This window comes from Oncorhynchus kisutch, linkage group LG14, assembly GCF_002021735.2.
Source record: "Oncorhynchus kisutch isolate 150728-3 linkage group LG14, Okis_V2, whole genome shotgun sequence".
NCBI lineage: Eukaryota > Metazoa > Chordata > Actinopteri > Salmoniformes > Salmonidae > Oncorhynchus > Oncorhynchus kisutch.
Genome location: NC_034187.2, coordinates 72,296,507 through 72,316,988, shown reverse-complemented (window position 1 = coordinate 72,316,988; position 20,482 = coordinate 72,296,507). Strand labels below are relative to the sequence as shown.

Below are 20,482 nucleotides of genomic sequence, written 5' to 3'. Positions count from 1 at the left end.
GAGACAGAGCATTATAGAGGAGGGGAGGAAGGGGTTGATGAGAAGAGCATTATAGAGGAGGGGAGGAAGGGGTGAGACAGAGCATTATAGAGGAGGGGAGGAAGGGGTGAGACAGAGCATTATAGAGGAGGGAAGGAAGGGGTGAGACAGAGCATTATAGAAGAAGGAAGGAAGGGGTGAGACAGAGCATTATAGAGGAGGGGAGGAAGGGGTGAGACAGAACATTATAGAGTAGGGGAGGAAGGGGTGAGACAGAGCATTATAGAGTAGGGGAGGAAGGGGTGAGACAGAGCATTATAGAGGAGGGGAGGAAGGGGTGAGACAGAGCATTATAGAGTAGGGGAGGGGTGAGACAGAACATTATAGAGTAGGGGAGGGGTGAGACAGAGCATTATAGAGTATGGGAGGAAGGGGTGAGAGAGAGCATTATAGAGTAGGGGAGGAAGGGGTGAGAGAGAGCATTATAGAGGAAGGAAGGAAGGGGTGAGACAGAGCATTATAGAGTAGGGGAGGAAGGGGTGAGACAGAGCATTATAGAGGAGGGGAGGAAGGGGTGAGACAGAGCATTATAGAGGAGGGGAGGAAGGGGTGAGACAGAGCATTATAGAAGAAGGAAGGAAGGGGTGAGACAGAGCATTATAGAAGAAGGAAGGAAGGGGTGAGACAGAGCATTATAGAAGAAGGAAGGAAGGGGTGAGACAGAGCATTATAGAGGAGGGAAGGAAGGGTTGAGGACAGAGCATTTATAGAGGAGGGGAGGAAGGGGTGAGACAGAGCATTATAGAGGAGGGGAGGAAGGGGTGAGACAGAGCATTATAGAAGAAGGAAGGAAGGGGTGAGACAGAGCATTATAGAGGAGGGGAGGAAGGGGTTGAGACAGAAACATTATAGAGTAGGGGAGGAAGGGGTGAGACAGAGCATTATAGAGTAGGGGAGGAAGGGGTTGAGACAGAGCATTATAGAGGAGGGGAGGGAAGGGGTGAGACAGAGCATTATAGAGTAGGGGAGGGGTGAGACAGAACATTATAGAGTAGGGGGGGAGGGGTTGTGAGACAGAACATTATAGAAGAAGGAAGGAAGGGGTTGAGACAGAGCATTATAGAGTAGGGGAGGGGTGTGAGACAGAACATTATGGAAGAAGGAAGGAAGGGGTGAGACAGAGCATTATATCGGAGGGGAGGAAGGGGTGAGAAAGAGCATTATAGAAGAAGGAAGGAAGGGGTGAGACAGAGCATTATAGAGGAGGGGAGGAAGGGGGTGAGACAGAGCATTATAGAGTAGGGGAGGAAGGGGTGAGAGAGAGGCATTATAGAGGAGGGGAGGAAGGGGTGAGACAGAGCATTATAGAGTAGGGGAGGAAGGGCTGAGAGAGAGCATTATAGAGGAGGGGAGGAAGGGGTGAGACAGAACATTATAGAGTAGGGGAGGAAGGGGTGAGACAGAGCATTATAGAGTAGGGGAGAAAGGCGTGAGACAGAGCATTATAGAGGAGGGAGGAAGGGGTGAGACAGAGCATTATAGAGTAGGGGAGGGGTGAGACAGAACATTATAGAGTAGGGGAGGGGTGAGACAGAGCATTATAGAGTATGGGAGGAAGGGGTGAGAGAGAGCATTATAGAGTAGGGGAGGAAGGGGTGAGAGAGAGCATTATAGAGGAAGGAAGGAAGGGGTGAGACAGAGCATTATAGAGTAGGGGAGGAAGGGGTGAGACAGAGCATTATAGAGGAGGGGAGGAAGGGGGTGAGACAGAGCATTATAGAGGAGGGGAGGAAGGGGTGAGACAGAGCATTATAGAAGAAGGAAGGAAGGGGTGAGACAGAGCATTATAGAAGAAGGAAGGAAGGGGTGAGACAGAGCATTATAGAAGAAGGAAGGAAGGGGTGAGACAGAGCATTATAGAGGAGGGGAGGAAGGGTTGAGACAGAGCATTATAGAGGAGGGGAGGAAGGGGTGAGACAGAGCATTATAGAGGAGGGGAGGAAGGGGTGAGACAGAGCATTATAGAAGAAGGAAGGAAGGGGTTAGACAGAGCATTATAGAGGAGGGGAGGAAGGGGTGAGACAGAACATTATAGAGTAGGGGAGGAAGGGGTGAGACAGAGCATTATAGAGTAGGGGAGGAAGGGGTGAGACAGAGCATTAAAGAGGAGGGGAGGAAGGGGTGAGACAGAGCATTATAGAGTAGGGGAGGGGTGAGACAGAACATTATAGAGTAGGGGAGGGGTGAGACAGAACATTATAGAAGAAGGAAGGAAGGGGTGAGACAGAGCATTATAGAGTAGGGGAGGGGTGAGACAGAACATTATAGAAGAAGGAAGGAAGGGGTGAGACAGAGCATTATAAAGGAGGGGAGGAAGGGGTGAGACAGAGCATTATAGAAGAAGGAAGGAAGGGGTGAGACAGAGCATTATAGAGGAGGGAAGGAAGGGGTGAGACAGAGCATTATAGAAGAAGGAAGGAAGGGGTGAGACAGAGCATTATAGAGGAGGGAAGGAAGGGGTGAGACAGAGCATTATAGAAGAAGGAAGGAAGGGGTGAGACAGAGCATTATAGAGGAGGGGAGGAAGGGGTGAGACAGAGCATTATAGAGTAGGGGAGGAAGGGGTGAGAGAGAGCATTATAGAGGTGGGGAGGAAGGGGTGAGACAGAGCATTATAGAGGAGGGGAGGAAGGGGTGAGACAGAGCATTATAGAGGGGGGGAGGAAGGGGTGAGACAGAGCATTATAGATGAGGGGAGGAAGGGGTGAGACAGAGCATTATAGAGGAGGGAAGGAAGGGGTGAGACAGAGCATTATAGAGGAGGGAAGGAAGGGGTGAGACAGAGCATTATAGAAGAAGGAAGGAAGGGGTGAGACAGAGCATTATAGAGTAGGGGAGAAAGGGGTGAGAGAGAGCATTATAGAGTAGGGGAGGAAGGGCTGAGAGAGAGCATTATAGAGGAGGGGAGGAAGGGGTGAGACAGAGCATTATAGAGTAGGGGAGGAAGGGGTGAGAGAGAGCATTATAGAGGGGGGGAGGAAGGGGTGAGACAGAGCATTATAGATGAGGGGAGGAAGGGGTGAGACAGAGCATTATAGAGGAGGGAAGGAAGGGGTGAGACAGAGCATTATAGAGGAGGGGAGGAAGGGGTGAGAGAGAGCATTATAGAGGGGGGAGGAAGGGGTGAGACAGAGCATTATAGAGGAGGGGAGGAAGGGGTGAGACAGAGCATTATAGATGAGGGGAGGAAGGGGTGAGACAGAGCATTATAGAGGAGGGAAGGAAGGGGTGAGACAGAGCATTATAGAGGAGGGGAGGAAGGGGTGAGACAGAGCATTATAGAGTAGGGAAGGAAGGGGTGAGACAGAGCATTATAGAGTAGGGGAGGGGTGAGACAGAGCATTATAGATGAGGGGAGGAAGGGGTGAGACAGAGCATTATAGAGGAGGGAAGGGGTGAGACAGAGCATTGTAGAGGAGGGAAGGAAGGGGTGAGACAGAGCATTATAGAGGAGGGAAGGAAGGGGTGAGACAGAGCATTATAGAGGAGGGGAGGAAGGGGTGAGACAGAACATTATAGAGTAGGGGAGGGGTGAGACAGAACATTATAGAGTAGGGGAGGGGTGAGACAGAACATTATAGAAGAAGGAAGGAAGGGGTGAGACAGAGCATTATAGAGTAGGGGAGGGGTGAGACAGAACATTATAGAGTAGGGGAGGGGTGAGACAGAACATTATAGAAGAAGGAAGGAAGGGGTGAGACAGAGCATTATAGAAGAAGGAAGGAAGGGGTGAGACAGAACATTATAGAAGAAGGAAGGAAGGGGTGAGACAGAACATTATAGAAGAAGGAAGGAAGGGGTGAGACAGAACATTATAGAAGAAGGAAGGAAGGGGTGAGACAGAGCATTATAGAAGAAGGAAGGAAGGGGTGAGACAGATCATTATAGAGTAGGGGAGGGGTGAGACAGAGCATTATAGAGGAGGGAAGGAAGGGGTGAGACAGAGCATTATAGAGGAGGGAAGGAAGGGGTGAGACAGAGCATTATAGAGTAGGGGAGGAAGGGGTGAGACAGGACATTATAGAAGAGGGGAGGAAGGGGTGAGACAGAACATTATAGAAGAGGGGAGGAAGGGGTGAGACAGGACATTATAGAAGAGGGGAGGAAGGGGTGAGACAGAACATTAGATCAGCACTCCTACTACCAAGATCAGCACTTCTACGACCTAGATCAGCACTCCTACTACCTAGATCAGCACTCCTACTACCTAGATCAGCACTCCTACTACCTAGATCAGGACTCCTACTACCTAGATCAGGACTCCTACTACCTAGATCAGCACTCCTACTACCTTGATCAGGACTACTACTACCTAGATCAGCACTCCTACTACCTAGATCAGCACTCCTACTACCTAGATCAGGACTCCTACCTAGATCAGCACTCCTACTACCTAGATCAGGACTCCCACTACCTAGATCAGGACTCCTACTACCTAGATCAGGACTTCTACTACCTAGATCAGGACTCCTACTACCTAGATCAGCACTCCTACTACCTAGATCAGCACTCCTACTACCTAGATCAGGACTCCTACAACCTAGATCAAGACTCCTACTACCTAGATCAGGACTCCTACTACCTAGATCAGGACTCCTACGACCTAGATCAGGACTCCTACGACCTAGATCAGGACTCCTACGACCTAGATCACGACTCCTACTACCTAGATCAGGACTCCTACTACCTAGATCAGGACTCCTACAGCACTCCGAGATGCTTTATAAATACAGTCCCTGAACACACATACAAATGAATGAGTTTTTCATGAACATGAAATTGAAAGCCATAGCAGTCTATTTTACACCACGTGCAGACTCATCCTCCTGCTGAGCTTCGTAAAGCAGAAAGAGTCTGCGATATCATCATCATGATTGACACATCTGTGTCATGCTATTTATTCATTCATTCCGTTTACTTTATCCAGACCTCTGTCCTGAAACCTAATTCATACGTAATTGTGAGACATTGACAAGCCTATCATATTACTACTAACAGGTATTAAAGCGAACATCTGTGAGCTATATGATTTAGCTGCTGAGAATTGTACACTGATGTTCAACGGCTAAATTAGGATTGGAATTAAAAAGGAGTAGGTGATGTGTGTGTTGTGTTGCCAGCTCAGATTAAACAACAGCAGGCAGGTTGGCTGTCCACAGGTTAAACCCCCACACCTTCTCTCTCTACCTCTTTCTCTCTCGCTCCCCCCGCTCCCCTATCACTTTCTCTCCCTTTCTTTTTCAATGCCCTCTATGGTCTATCTCCCTCCCCCTCTCCCTTCTTCTGCCTCTCTCTCTCCCTGCATCCTCTCCCCTCTCTCCTTCCGCCTTCCCACCCTCTCCCTCCTCCTACCTCTCTCTCTCTCTATCCAAGCATCCCCCCTATTTCCTCCCTTCCTCCATCTTCCTCTTCCATCCTCCAATCCCTCCTCCCTCTCTCTCTCTCCCTCCATCCTCCCCAGTCAGTCCAGTTCCCCCGGGGGACGTCCAGGCCCTGCTGACTGCCACTGTTGTTCATCACAATAGATTAACCGTGTGCCTGGTGTTATGTCCTAAATAATACAAACGGCCTACCCCCAACCATGTCACACTCCAAGTGGCCTGCTAGCTAGGCCATCAGCGGGGCTGTGTATTCCAGCATAAGGCCAGGGAAGGTCTGTTAAATAAGCAGGACAGTGTGCTGAACCCGCTGCTGCCACTGTTGTCACTAAACAAGCCTGGGATTGTTGTGGTGATAAGAGACAGTGACAGTGGAGATAACTGAGGCAATGGACTCTGAGAAGGTGAGGGGATGTCTTCACTGTCACACACACACACATGCACACACGCACGTACACACACACACACACACACTTATAAACACATAATTATTAACACACACACTCCGCCTGTTGACCCCAAATAAAGGCCACCAGCACCATTGGCCAGCTGAATGCTACTGATGCACCACCCTCAAGTGTCCCCTCCTGCTTCCTTGATTACATAAACAAGACCCCTCAAGTGAATACAAACACATTCTTAGAAGTGAGCTCCAATACAAAACACATTCTTAGAGGTGAGCTCCAATATGAACACATTCTTAGAAGTGAGCTCCGATACAAAACACATTCTTAGAAATGAGCTCCGATACAAAACACATTCTTAGAAGTGAGCTCCGATACAAACACATTCTTAGAAGTGAGCTCCGATACAAAACACATTCTTAGAAGTGAGCTCCGATACAAAACACATTCTTAGAAGTGAGCTCCGATACAAAACACATTCTTAGAAGTGAGCTCCGATACAAAACACATTCTTAGAAGTGAGCTCCGATACAAACACATTCTTAGAAGTGAGCTCCGATACAAACACATTCTTAGAAGTGAGCTCCGATACAAAACACATTCTTAGAAGTGAGCTCCGATACAAACACATTCTTAGAAGTGAGCTCCAATACAAAACATATTCTTAGAAGTGAGCTCCGATACAAACACATTCTTAGAAGTGAGCTCCGATACAAACACATTCTTAGAAGTGAGCTCCAATACAAAACACATTCTTAGAAGTGAGCTCCAATACAAAACACATTCTTAGAAGTGAGCTCCGATACAAAACACATTCTTAGAAGTGAGCTCCAATACAAACACATTCTTAGAAGTGAGCTCCGATAAGAACACATTCTTAGAAGTGAGCTCCGATACAAACACATTCTTAGAAGTGAGCTCCGATACACATTCTTAGAAGTGAGCTCCAATACAAAACACATTCTTAGAAGTGAGCTCCAATACAAAACACATTCTTAGAAGTGAGCTCCAATACAAACACATTCTTAGAAGTGAGCTCCAATATGAACACATTCTTAGAAGTGAGCTCCAATACAAAACACATTCTTAGAAGTGAGCTCCAATACGAACACATTCCTAGAAGTGAGCTCCAATACAAAACACATTCTTAGAAGTGAGCTCCAATACAAACACATTCTTAGAAGTGAGCTCCAATACAAAACACATTCTTAGAAGTGAGCTCCAATACAAAACACATTCTTAGAAGTGAGCTCCGATACAAACACATTCTTAGAAGTGAGCTCCAATACAAAACACATTCTTAGAAGTGAGCTCCGATACAAACACATTCTTAGAAGTGAGCTCCGATACAAACACATTCTTAGAAGTGAGCTCCGATACAAACACATTCTTAGAAGTGAGCTCCGATACAAACACATTCTTAGAAGTGAGCTCCAATACAAAACACATTCTTAGAAGTGAGCTCCAATACAAAACACATTCTTAGAAGTGAGATCCAATACAAACACATTCTTAGAAGTGAGCTCCAATATGAACACATTCTTAGAAGTGAGCTCCAATACAAAACACATTCTTAGAAGTGAGCTCCAATACAAACACATTCTTAGAAGTGAGCTCCAATACAAACACATTCTTAGAAGTGAGCTCCAATACAAAACACATTCTTAGAAGTGAGCTCCAATACAAAACACATTCTTAGAAGTGAGCTCCGATACAAACACATTCTTAGAAGTGGGCTCCGATACAAACACATTCTTAGAAGTGAGCTCCAATACAAAACACATTCTTAGAAGTGAGCTCCAATACAAAACACATTCTTAGAAGTGAGCTCCTATACAAAACACATTCTTAGAAGTGAGCTCCAATACAAAACACATTCTTAGAAGTGAGCTCCGATACAAACACATTCTTAGAAGTGAGCTCCGATACAAACACATTCTTAGAAGTGAGCTCCAATACAAAACACATTCTTAGAAGTGAGCTCCAATACAAACACATTCTTAGAAGTGAGCTCCAATACAAAACACATTCTTAGAAGTGAGCTCCAATACAAAACACATTCTTAGAAGTGAGCTCCGATACAAACACATTCTTAGAAGTGAGCTCCGATACAAACACATTCTTAGAAGTGAGCTCCAATACAAAACTAATTCTTAGAAGTGAGCTCCGATACAAACACATTCTTAGAAGTGAGATCCAATACAAACACATTCTTAGAAGTGAGCTCCAATACAAACACATTCTTAGAAGTGAGATCCAATACAAACACATTCTTAGAAGTGAGCTCCGATACAAACACATTCTTAGAAGTGAGATCCAATACAAACACATTCTTAGAAGTGAGCTCCGATACAAACACATTCTTAGAAGTGAGATCCAATACAAACACATTCTTAGAAGTGAGCTCCGATAAGAACACATTCTTAGAAGTGAGCTCCGATACAAACACATTCTTAGAAGTGAGCTCCGATACAAACACATTCTTAGAAGTGAGCTCCAATACAAAACACATTCTTAGAAGTGAGCTCCAATACAAAACACATTCTTAGAAATGAGCTCCATTACAAACACATTCTTCGAAGTGAGCTCCGATATGAACACATTCTTAGAAGTGAGCTCCAATACAAAACACATTCTTAGAAGTGAGCTCCAATACAAACACATTCTTAGAAGTGAGCTCCAATACAAAACACATTCTTAGAAGTGAGCTCCAATACAAACACATTTTTAGAAGTGAGCTCCAATACAGAACACATTCTTAGAAGTGAGCTCCAATACAAAACACATTCTTAGAAGAGAGCTCCAATACAAAACACATTCTTAGAAGTGAGCTCCAATACAAAACACATTCTTAGAAGTGACCTCCGATCCCAAACACATTCTTAGAAGTGAGCTCCAATACAAAACACATTCTTAGAAGTGAGCTCCAATACAAACACATTCTTAGAAGTGAGCTCCAATACAAAACACATTCTTAGAAGTGAGCTCCAATACAAAACACATTCTTAGAAGTGAGCTCCAATACAAACACATTCTTAGAAGTGAGCTCCAATATGAACACATTCTTAGAAGTGAGCTCCAATACAAACACATTCTTAGAAGTGAGCTCCAATACAAACACATTCTTAGAAGTGAGCTCCAATACAAAACACATTCTTAGAAGTGAGCTCCAATACAAAACACATTCTTAGAAGTGAGCTCCAATACAAAACACATTCTTAGAAGTGAGCTCCGATACAAACACATTCTTAGAAGTGAGCTCCGATACAAAACACATTCTTAGAAGTGAGCTCCAATACAAACACATTCTTAGAAGTGAGCTCCAATACAAAACACATTCTTAGAAGTGAGCTCCAATACAAACACATTCTTAGAAGTGAGCTCCAATACAAAACACATTCTTAGAAGTGAGCTCCACTACAAAACACATTCTTAGAAGTGAGCTCCGATACAAACACATTCTTAGAAGTGAGCTCCGATACAAACACATTCTTAGAAGTGAGCTCCAATACAAAACACATTCTTAGAAGTGAGCTCCAATACAAACACATTCTTAGAAGTGAGCTCCAATACAAAACACATTCTTAGAAGTGAGCTCCGATATGAACACATTCTTAGAAGTGAGCTCCGATATGAACACATTCTTAGAAGTGAGCTCCAATACAAACACATTCTTAGAAGTGAGCTCCAGTGTTGTGTTAGGACATCGGTGGTGAGCTTATCTAGTCATGTGAGATTAGACATCTATTATGATCATCAGGGAAGGATTGGCCATGGGGCAATACTGGAAAATGCAAGATGGACTGACCCATCATAATAATTATTTGGCAAATAACGGGGGCCTAGAGTGAAAAAGAAATGCCATTTTGGGAGACTTCAGGAAATAAATGGATCAGTGTGATAGAAATGCCCGGTCCTATTTCTGGTCCCATCTCGTGACGAGTCAGCAGAGGCGTGGTTGATGAACTCTTTCCAGGTGTCTTTCCTCCATCTTCTGACTGTCTAAAGTCTGACTGTCTGAACCAGAAATAGAAATGCTAAAAAACCCTTGTTACAACCACTAAAAGCCAGCATAAAGTATATGAAACATGGGAATCAGATCATAAATATTGGTAGCTACTGCAATGTGACATAACAACGTAGCAACAACTTAGTCAACCACCATAGGATTAATCTCAGTTAACCCAGAACTGAAATCACATGTAATTTGGTCAGATATGTTTACGTAGATGTCTGATTTCCATAGACTCAACACGGACCAATACTGACATGCATGAACACATGCATAAGAGTATTCCTGTCCTATTACACTATGATTAATTATTGTGTTGTCTTACGGGTTAAAATGACCCGCCACTATGTTTAAAAGCAGAGAAAATGTCTAAATGATATTTTTTTTACTAGAGAGACCCCAATATTAAAAGTGAAACATCGCCTTTGTTCATATTTCCATGACAGATGTACACCACCAGGGTACAAAGATTGTCTTAGGGTCATTTTTGATCAGGCAGTTCTAAAATAATTTACACACCACAGAAACCACAAAGACACACACACACACACACACACACACAATGAGACATTTAGATTGTGTGCTACTGATTGAACTCAGCCAGCAGCTCCTGAAGAGGAGGATCACAATGGTTGGCACAGTTAGAGGGAACACCCCCCTATCCACATCGATGGAACAGTAGTGGAGAGGGTAGAAAGTTTTAAGTTCCTCGGCGTACACATCACAGACAAACTGAATTGGTCCACCCACACAGACAGCATCGTGAAGAAGGCGCAGCAGCGCCTCTTCAACCTCAGGAGGCTGAAGAAATTCGGCTTGTCACCAAAAGCAGTCACTATATTGCACAAATCTGGCCTTTATGGAAGAGTGGCAAGAAGAAAGCCATTTCTTAAAGATATCCATAAAAAGTGTCGTTTAAAGTTTGCCACAAGCCACCTGGGAGACACACCAAACATGTGGAAGAAGGTGCTCTGGTCAGATGAAACCAAAATGTAACTTTTTGGCAACAATGCAAAACGTTATGTTTGGCGTAAAAGCAACACAGCTCATCACCCTGAACACAACATCCCCACTGTCAAACATGGTGGTGGCAGCATCATGGTTTGGGCCTGCTTTTCTTCAGCAGGGACAGGGAAGATGGTTAAAATTGATGGGAAGATGGATGGAGCCAAATACAGGACCATTCTGGAAGAAAACCTGATGGAGTCTGCAAAAGACCTGAGACTGGGACGGAGATTTGTCTTCCAACAAGACAATGATCCAAAACATAAAGCATAATCTACAATGGAATGGTTCAAAAATAAACATATCCAGGTGTTAGAATGGCCAAGTCAAAGTCCAGACCTGAATCCAATCGAGAATCTGTGGAAAGAACTGAAAACTGCTGTTCACAAATGCTCCATCCAACCTCACTGAGCTCGAGCTGTTTTGCAAGGAGGAATGGGAAAAAATGTCAGTCTCTCGATGTGCAAAACTGATAGAGACATACCCCAAGCGACTTACAGCTGTAATCGCAGCAAAAGGTGGCGCTACAAAATATTAACTTAAGGGGGCTGAATAATTTTGCACGCCCAATTTTTCAGTTTTTGATTTGTTAAAAAGTTTGAAATATCCAATAAATGTCGTTCCAATTCATGATTGTGTCCCACTTGTTGTTGATTCTTCACAAAAAAATACAGTTTTATATCTTTATGTTTGAAGCCTGAAATGTGGCAAAAGGTCGCAAAGTTCAAGGGGGCCGAATACTTTCGGAAGGCACTGTATGTGACAAATAAAAGGCTGTGATTGTGTATCAATATGTGAGAAATACATCTGTAAAGTCCATGCACACACTCTTGCATACTGTCCTACATGTGCTAATTTGAGTTGATTGATTTATGTTCTTCACATTTTTGTTTTGTATCTATTATCTTATTTTATTCATATTTAATGTTGTTGTTTATACACCTTGTGGGTGGGGGCAATGGTTAAAACAATGGGAGAAGACTAGTATTTTGTGGTTGAATTCCTCATTGTACAGTATATAAGAATATATCACTATGTTGCCAAAAATGTTCAAGACTGTTATTGTTTTCCTTCAATAAAATGAATTCAAAACTACTTTCTGCACATTTCTGCTACTTTCTTAGGCTATACAAGTGGTGTCTCTTGCTAAAAAAATGTATGTTTACACCTATGCAGTACCTTTAGTAATAATAATAAAGTAATACTAAACCTCTACTTTAGTAAAGAAAACAATTATGACAGGTGTGTAATAAAAACAAGTGGTGTCCACTGATTAAATGTCTTTCTGCATTGTGTAGAGGGAAAACCCACATATTCACAAAGTTTGTGATGATTGACAGGTTGTTTCTTCATGAAAAATAGATTTGGGATTTAAAATTCAAATAAGCTGCTTTATTTTAGGTGTTTAGTGAAGGCGGGTCATTTTTAACCCTTAGGACAAGGGGAGTGTACAGAATGTTAAGACTACACAAGGGGAGTATACAGAATGTTAAGACTACACAAGGGGAGTATACAGAATGTTAAGACTACACAAGGGGAGTATACAGAATGTTAAGACTACACAAGGGGAGTATACAGACTGTTAAGACTACACAAGGGGAGTATACAGAATGTTAAGACTACACAAGGGGAGTATACAGAATGTTAAGACTACACAAGGGGAGTATACAGAATGTTAAGACTACACAAGGGGAGTATACAGAATGTTAAGACTACACAAGGGGAGTATACAGAATGTTAAGACTACACAAGGGGAGTATACAGAATGTTAAGACTACACAAGGGGAGTATACAGAATGTTAAGACTACACAAGGGGAGTATACAGAATGTTAAGACTACACAAGGGGAGTATACAGAATGTTAAGACTACACAAGGGGAGTATACAGAATGTTAAGACTACACAAGGGGAGTATACAGAATGTTAAGACTACACAAGGGGAGTATACAGAATGTTAAGACTACACAAGGGGAGTATACAGAATGTTAAGACTACACAAGGGGAGTATACAGACTGTTAAGACTACACAAGGGTAGTATACAGAATGTTAAGACTACACAAGAGGAGTATACAGAATGTTAAGACTACACAAGGGTAGTATACAGAATGTTAAGACTACACAAGGGTTAAACAGTACCATTCTATTATGCGTGTAATAACTGATCAAATCAAATACAGTCTAATGGCTCGATCATGATTAAACCAATGAAAGATAATGGGCAATGTTCATGTGGGCCCTTACTTTTAGTTGCACTTTCAAAACATTTAATGAATTTCTCTTGAAATGACATTCAATTAACATTGCTGAGATGTCAGCAATGGACCAATCACCAGGTACACCCAGATAACAAAATGAACCATAACTGTTTCATCTGACATTCCCAATACTCAGACACACCACTAAAGATCCCTGCTCTTCAGCTTTCCACTGCACTGGTATCCCCAACAAGGTGACCACAGTGACACTAGACACACACCGTATGTTTCTTCTTCCTCTTACCTGAGAGAGTAAGTAGTGCAGTGTAGAGGCACAGAGCGATAAAGGTCCTTCTTCCATGGCCCTCCATTAGTGTATCTTATATCCTCTGAGGAGTTAGTAGTCTGCTCTGGAAAGAGACTGTGACAGTAAGGGAGGGAGGTATGAGGGAGGGAGCGGAACTGAACTGGCGGTGACAACATTTGCCAGGGAAATAAGAGGAGCCAGCAAGCCAGCAGCCCAGGCCCCTCCCACGTGACTTGAGTGTGGAGAGGTAGCCTACACCTGGCAGGCACAGGAAACACTTGGCCTCCACCCTCCACTGTGGTCCTCAGGCTCAGTGAAATACAGGCATTACATTTTAGTCATTTAGCAGACACTTATCCAGCGGGACTTAAAATAAAGTGAGTAAAAGCACATTTCATAGTCATTGCAAGTAAAACCGGCTAACAGCTAAATCAGTGCTAGTAAAAGACACATGTGGCTGTTAGCTTAGATACAGGCTTAGAGACACAGAGAGAGAGGGAGCTGCAGTGGTAAAGGTTGAGAATGTCATTTAGGTTGTGAATATAGACAGGGGAGGACAATGCAGAAGGATGCTCAAAATAAGTATTTATAGCCAACAGACACATACTGTTACAGGCAGACTCATAGGCAGACATTTATACACTCTGAAATATCAAAGGAGTGAAACACACACACACACACACACACAGGGAGACAGAGAGAGGGAGAGAGAGAGAGAGAGAGAGAGAGAGAGAGAGAGCAGGAGAGAGAGAGAGACCACATGGCAATGTCCCAAAAAATGACATTTTTTACAGACAGTGTCATTGTGTCACACCGTGGAGTCGCTAAGTGTAGGCGCTATTGTGACAACTGAATGTAGCGTAGTGAATGTAGTGAAATGTTCTTTGTGATTTGTGACCCATTCATAAAAATGTTGAGCAACAGAAAGACAAACAAACAAATCATTCATTTTATTAGCTATACTATCTCTTTACATTCATAGAAGCTAATTAATGAAGACCCAAATTGGAAGCCACAGATACATAGAGATCATCCCAGTGTAATGCTAGTTGTCCAACTTTGTTTCTCAAAATTGTCAGTAAATATAAAAATAACAAGCATTGATAATGTGTTGGGCTGATTGGTCTATTCTAGGAATGTTGTAATGGTATGCTCCTTCCTCTACAAATAAAACAGCCTCTTTCCCCAGTGCGCCTGCAAGTGTTGTATGACCCTCTAGATGGAGACATTGTATCGTTATTCTCCAGCTAAAGTCCTTGAGGACTGACACTATGTTTACAGAAGTAAATCAAGTTTTGAATTCATATAGAAGAAACTGTATATTGTTTATGTTGATACATTCTTTGCCTTTTCCATGAGACCTGAAGAGATCCAATTGCTGGATGTATCAAGCATCTCAGAGTAGGACTGCTGATCTAGGATCAGTCCCCCCCCTGTCAATGTAATCTTGTTCATTGTGATATAAAAGACAAAAATGATCCTAAATCAGCACTCCTACTCTTTATGAAAACTTGTAGACTTCTACTGCGAGGGTTTTTACCCAGAGGTTGGGCTATGATCACACAGTCTCAAATGGCACATTATTCCAAACATAGTCTATTTATTTTAACCAAATCCCTAAGGGCCCTGGTTAAAAGTAGTGTACTATATAGGGAATACTGTAGGGTGCCATTTGTGACTCAGCGTAAGTGTTTCATCAGCAGTGTTTCAGTGTGGGGTATCTGGTCTGGCTACTGTAGGTCTGTCTCACCACAGGAAGCTAAGCTAGGCCTGAGGGCTGAGACAGTTGGGGGGAAGTGCTGGGATGCCCCCGGTGCTTATGTTGCCTTCCTAGTACACACACACACACACACACACACACACACACACACACACACACACACACACACAGACACACGCACACACACACGCGCACACGCACACACGCACACGCACACAGACGCACACGCACGCGCACACGCGCGCACGCACGCACACACGCACGCACACACGCACACACGCACGCACGCACGCACACACACACGCACACACACGCACACGCACGCACGCACACACACACACACACACACGCACACACGCACACACGCACACGCACGCACGCACGCACACACGCACACACACACACGCACACACACACACACACACACACACGCACACGCACACACGCACAGTTCTACTGATGCGGGTGTAACAGATGTAAATCGTACTCTCCTTGCGTTGTGTTTTGTCCTAATAAATCACATCAGGCAGTGGTCCCAGTTGAGCATAATTTATTTCTGTTGCTGTTGTTAAATAGGAAACAGCACGTTATTGTGCAGGGCTTAACGATATTGATAGCTGTCGATGGCTAAATCCCTTGCATCACATTTTCATACTGGGTGAACAAAATACAAAAATACAATACAAATATAACATGTGTAAATACCTGTTGTTAAATAGGAAACAGCACGTTAGTTGTGCAGGGCTTAACGGTATTGATGGCTGTCGATGGCTAAATCTGTAGCATGAAGACAACTGTGTTAGCAGTGGGCTTATGTGACCATTACATCAGTGTATGCTAGCAACCACACTTATTTACAGCAATCATATGCCAAAGCACATCCCAGAAAGCCCCTCAATCCCTAACAGGTACCATATACCCACACATGTATAAATCAGTAACGTACAGCAAACCTGTACACATTGTAAAACAGAAAACAGTATTCAGAACGTGACCTATCCCTTGCATCACATTTTCATACTGGGGAGACTTGGCGTTCGGGATCTCCCCTATCTGCAAGAGAGGCCAATCACAACACACCTTATTGTCATCAGAGTTGAACCTACCAATAAGAATGCTTGAACAATAAATACACCTTTCTTTAGAGGAAACATAACCAACCCTGTTACATGGGCACTCTGCATGCTCTCCCTGTGCCACTTTTTCCACCCCCAGCCTCCCAGCCCCAGCCTCCCGTCCCATCCTCCCACCCTCAGCCTCCCAGCCACAGCCTCCCGTCCCAGTCTCCCACCCCAGCCTCCTACCCTCAGCCTCCCAGCCCCAGCCTCCCGTCCCAGCCTCCCACCCTCAGCCTCCCAGCCCCAGGCTCCCAGCCCCAACCTACCACCCTCAGCCTCCCAGCTCCAGCCTCCCAGCCCCAGCCTCCCGTCCCAGCCTCCCAGCCTCCCAGCCTCAGCCTCCCAGACCCAGCCTCCCAGTCCCAGCCTCCCATCCCAGCATCCCAGCTCTAGGCTCTCACCCCCAGCCACCCACCCACAGCCTCCCAGCCTCCCAGACCCAGCCTCTCATCCTAGCCTCCCACTTTGGATTGTGTATCAATACACCCAGTCACTACAAAGATACAGGCTTCCTTCCTAACTCAGTTGCTAGAGAGGAAGGAAATCGCTCAGGGATTTCACCATGAGACCAATGGTGACTTTATTAAAACCGTTACAGAGTTTAATAGCTGTGATAGGAGAAAACTTAGGATGGATCAACAACATTGTAGTTACCCCACAATACTAACCTAAATGACAGAGTGAAAAGAAGGAAGCTTGTACAGAATAAAACATATTTGAAAACATGCATCCTGTTTGCAATAAAGCACTTACTGTTGAAGTCTGAAGTTTACATACACCTTAGCCAAATACATTAAAAGTCTGTTTTTCACAATTCCTGACATTTAATCCTAGTAAAAATTCCCTGTCTTAGGTCAGTTAGGATCACCACTTTATTGTAAGAATGTGAAATGTCAGAATAATAGTAGAGAGAGTGATTTATTTCAGGTTTTATTTCTTTCATCACATTCCCAGTGGGTCAGACATTTACAAACACTCAATTAGTATTTGGTAAAATTGCCTTTAAATGGTTTAACTTGGGTCAAACGTTTCGGGTAGCCTTCCAAAAGCTTCCCACAATAAGTTGTGTGGATTTTGGTCCATTCCACCTGACAGAGCTGGTGTAACTGAGTCAGGTTTGTAGGCCTCCTTGCTCGTGCACGCTTTTTCAGTTCTGCCCACACATTTTCTATAGGATTGAGGTCAGGGCTTTGTGATGGCCACTCCAATACCTTGACTTTGTTGTCCTTAAGCCATTTTGCCACAACTTTGGAAGTATGCTTGGGGTCATTGTCCATTTGGAAGACCCATTTGCGACCAAGCTTTAATTTCCTGACTGATGTCTTGAAATGTTGCTTCAATATATCCACATAATTTTCCTGCCTCATGACGCCATCTATTTTGTGAAGTGCACCAGTCCCTCCTGCAGCAAAGCACTCCCACAACATGATGCTGCCACCCTCGTGCTTCACGGTTGGGATGGTGTTCTTCGGCTTGCAAGCCTCCCCCTTTTTCACCCAAACATAACAATGGTCATTATGGCCAAACAGTTCTGTTTTTGTTTCATCAGACTAGAGGACATTTCTCCAAAAAGTACGATCTTTCTCCCCAGGTGCAGTTGCAAAATGTAGTCTGGCTTTTTTATGGCGGTTTTGGAGCAGTGGTTTCTCCTTGCTGAGCGGCCTTTCAGGTTATGTCAATATAGGACTCGTTTTACTGTGGATATGGATACTTTTGTACCCGTTTCCTCCAGCATCTTCACAAGGTCCTTTGCTGTTGTTCTGGGATTGATTTTGCACTTTTCACACCAAAGTATGTTCATCTCTAGGAGACAGAATGCATCTCCTTCCTGAGCGGTATGATGGCTGCGTGGTGCCATGGTGTTTAGACTTGCATACTATTGTTTGCACAGATGAACGTGGTACCTTCAGGCATTTGGAATGTGCTCCCAAGGTTGAACCAGACTTGTGGAGGTCTACAATCTTATTCCTGAGGTCTTGGCTGATTTCTTTTGATTTTCCCATGATGTCAAGCAAAGAGGCACTGAGTTTGAAGGTAGGCCTTGAAATACATCCACAGGTACACCTCCTATTGACTCAAGAGATGTCAATTAGCCTCTCCGAAGCTTCTAAAGCCATGACATAGTTTTCTGGAATTTTCCAATCTGTTTAAAGGCACAGTCAATTTAGTGTTTGCAAACTTCTGACCCACTGGAATTGTGACACAGTGTATTATAAGTGAAATAAGCAATTGTTGGACAAATGACTTGTGTCATGCACAAAGTAGATGTCCTAACCGACTTGCCAAAACTATAGTTTGTGAACAATAAATTTGTGGAGTGGTTGAAAATAGAGTTTTAATGACTCCAATCTAAGTGTATGGAAATGTCCATCTTCAACTGTAAGTAAAACTGCAAGAAATTTGTAAAAAAAATAACTTTATCCTGAATACAAAGCATTATGTTTGGGGCAAATCCAACACAACACATCACTGAGTACCACTCTTCATATTTTCAAGCATGGTGGTGGCCGCATCATGTTATGGGCATGCTTGTCATCGGCAAGGACTACAGAGTTTTGGGGGATAAAAAGAAATGGAATAGATCTAAGCACAGGCAAAATCCTGTTAGATAACCTGGTTCAGTCTGCTTTCCAACAGACACTGGGAGACAAATTCACCTTTCAGATGGAAAATAACTGAAAACACAAGGCCAAATATACAATGGAGATGCTTACCAAGACGACATTGAATGTTCCCGAGAGGCCTAGTTATAATTTTGACTTAAATCGGCTTGAAAATCTATGGCAAGACTTGAAAGTGCCTGTCTAGCAATGATCAACAACCAACTTGACCGAGCTTGAAGAATTTTAAAATTAATAATGTGCAAATATTGTACAATCCAGGTGTGCAAGCTCTTAGAGACTTACTCAGAAAGACAATCCATTTTGAATTCAGGCTGTAACACAACAAAATGTGGAAAACTCAAGGGGTATGAATTCTTTCTGAAGGCACTGTTCATACATTGTATAATAAATTATGTTTTTATCCAAAGTGACTTACAGTCGTTTTACATATGGTTGGTCCCGAGAATCCAACCCACTATCCTAGCTTTGCAAGCAGCATGCTCTACCAACTGAGCTACAGAAACAGACAGACTGATAGTCTTGGCCTACAGCTCCAGCTGCAGCGACTCAGCTCAAGGTCCAGACGCAGGCAGCACACAATCCCACATCAAGGTCACTCTGGAAGGAGAGAAGACAGAGTTAGAGGCCCCTGAGCCTTGTGTGGAGGAAGGCAAGGCTAGGCGATAGAAATATAATTACTAGAACAGGAAAAAGGCCCTCAAACCACATTCTAGTATTTCTATTTCTATGGGTTAGACTCTGCGCCTCTGGAGAGGTCGTTACAGTGAGTCCTCATCATCAGTGTGACAGGCGTCAGTCGTGTTCTGCACAGATCCTCCTGTAAACTAAAGCAGCCAAATGAAATATGGTTTCTAGAGATAACCAAGCCCCATCGCACGTGTCGTTTCCTGACAAACGTACAGTTGAAGTTTCCATACACTTAGATTGGAGTCATTAAAACTCGTTTTTCAACCACTCCACAAATTTATTGTTCACAAACTATAGTTTGGCAAGTCAGTTACTTTGTGCAGGACACAAGTCATTTGTCCAACAATTGCTTACAGACAGCTTATTTCACTTATAATTCACTGTGTCACAATTCCAGTGGGTCAGAAGTTTACAAACACTAAGTTGACTATGCCTTTAAACAGCTTGGAAAATTCCAGAAAATTATGTCAGGCTTTAGAAGCTTCTAATAGGCTAATTGACGTCTTTTGAGTCAATTGGAGGTGAACCTGTGGATGTATTTCAAGCCCTACCTACAAACCCAGTGCCTCTTTGCTTGACATCATGGAAAAAAAAAAAAATCAGCCAAGACCACAGAATAAAAATGGTAGGTTCATCCTTGGGAGAAATTTCCAAATGCCTGAAGGTATCACATTCATCTGTACAAACAATAGTTACCAAGTCTAAACACCATGGGACCATTCAGCCGTCATACCGCTCAGGAAGGAGATGCGTTCTGTCCCCTAGAGATGAACGTACTTTGGTGTGAAAAGTGCAAATCAATCCCAGAACAACAGCAAAGGACCTTGTGAAGATGTTGGAGGAAACAGGTACAAAGTATCCATATCCACAGTGAAACGGGTCCTATATCGACATAACCTGAAAGGCTGCTCAGCAAGGAAGAAGCCACTGCTCCAAAACAGCCATAAAACAGTCCAACTATGGTTTGCAACTGCACATGGGGACAAAGATCG

The 20,482-nt window shown here is 43.6% G+C and overlaps 1 protein-coding gene across 1 annotated transcript in view; it reads right to left on the bottom strand.

Moving 5' to 3' along the window:
- Window positions 1-13,551, bottom strand: part of LOC109904661 (HEPACAM family member 2-like) — a 48,315-nt gene extending 34,764 nt beyond the window's left edge. Inside the window, exon 1 of the mRNA XM_020501846.2 lies at window positions 13,339-13,551. Coding sequence (XP_020357435.1) covers window positions 13,339-13,405 — 67 coding nt within the window. The 5' untranslated portion in view covers window positions 13,406-13,551. The remainder of the gene's footprint in view (window positions 1-13,338) is intronic.
- Between the last annotated feature and the right edge of the window lie 6,931 nt (window positions 13,552-20,482).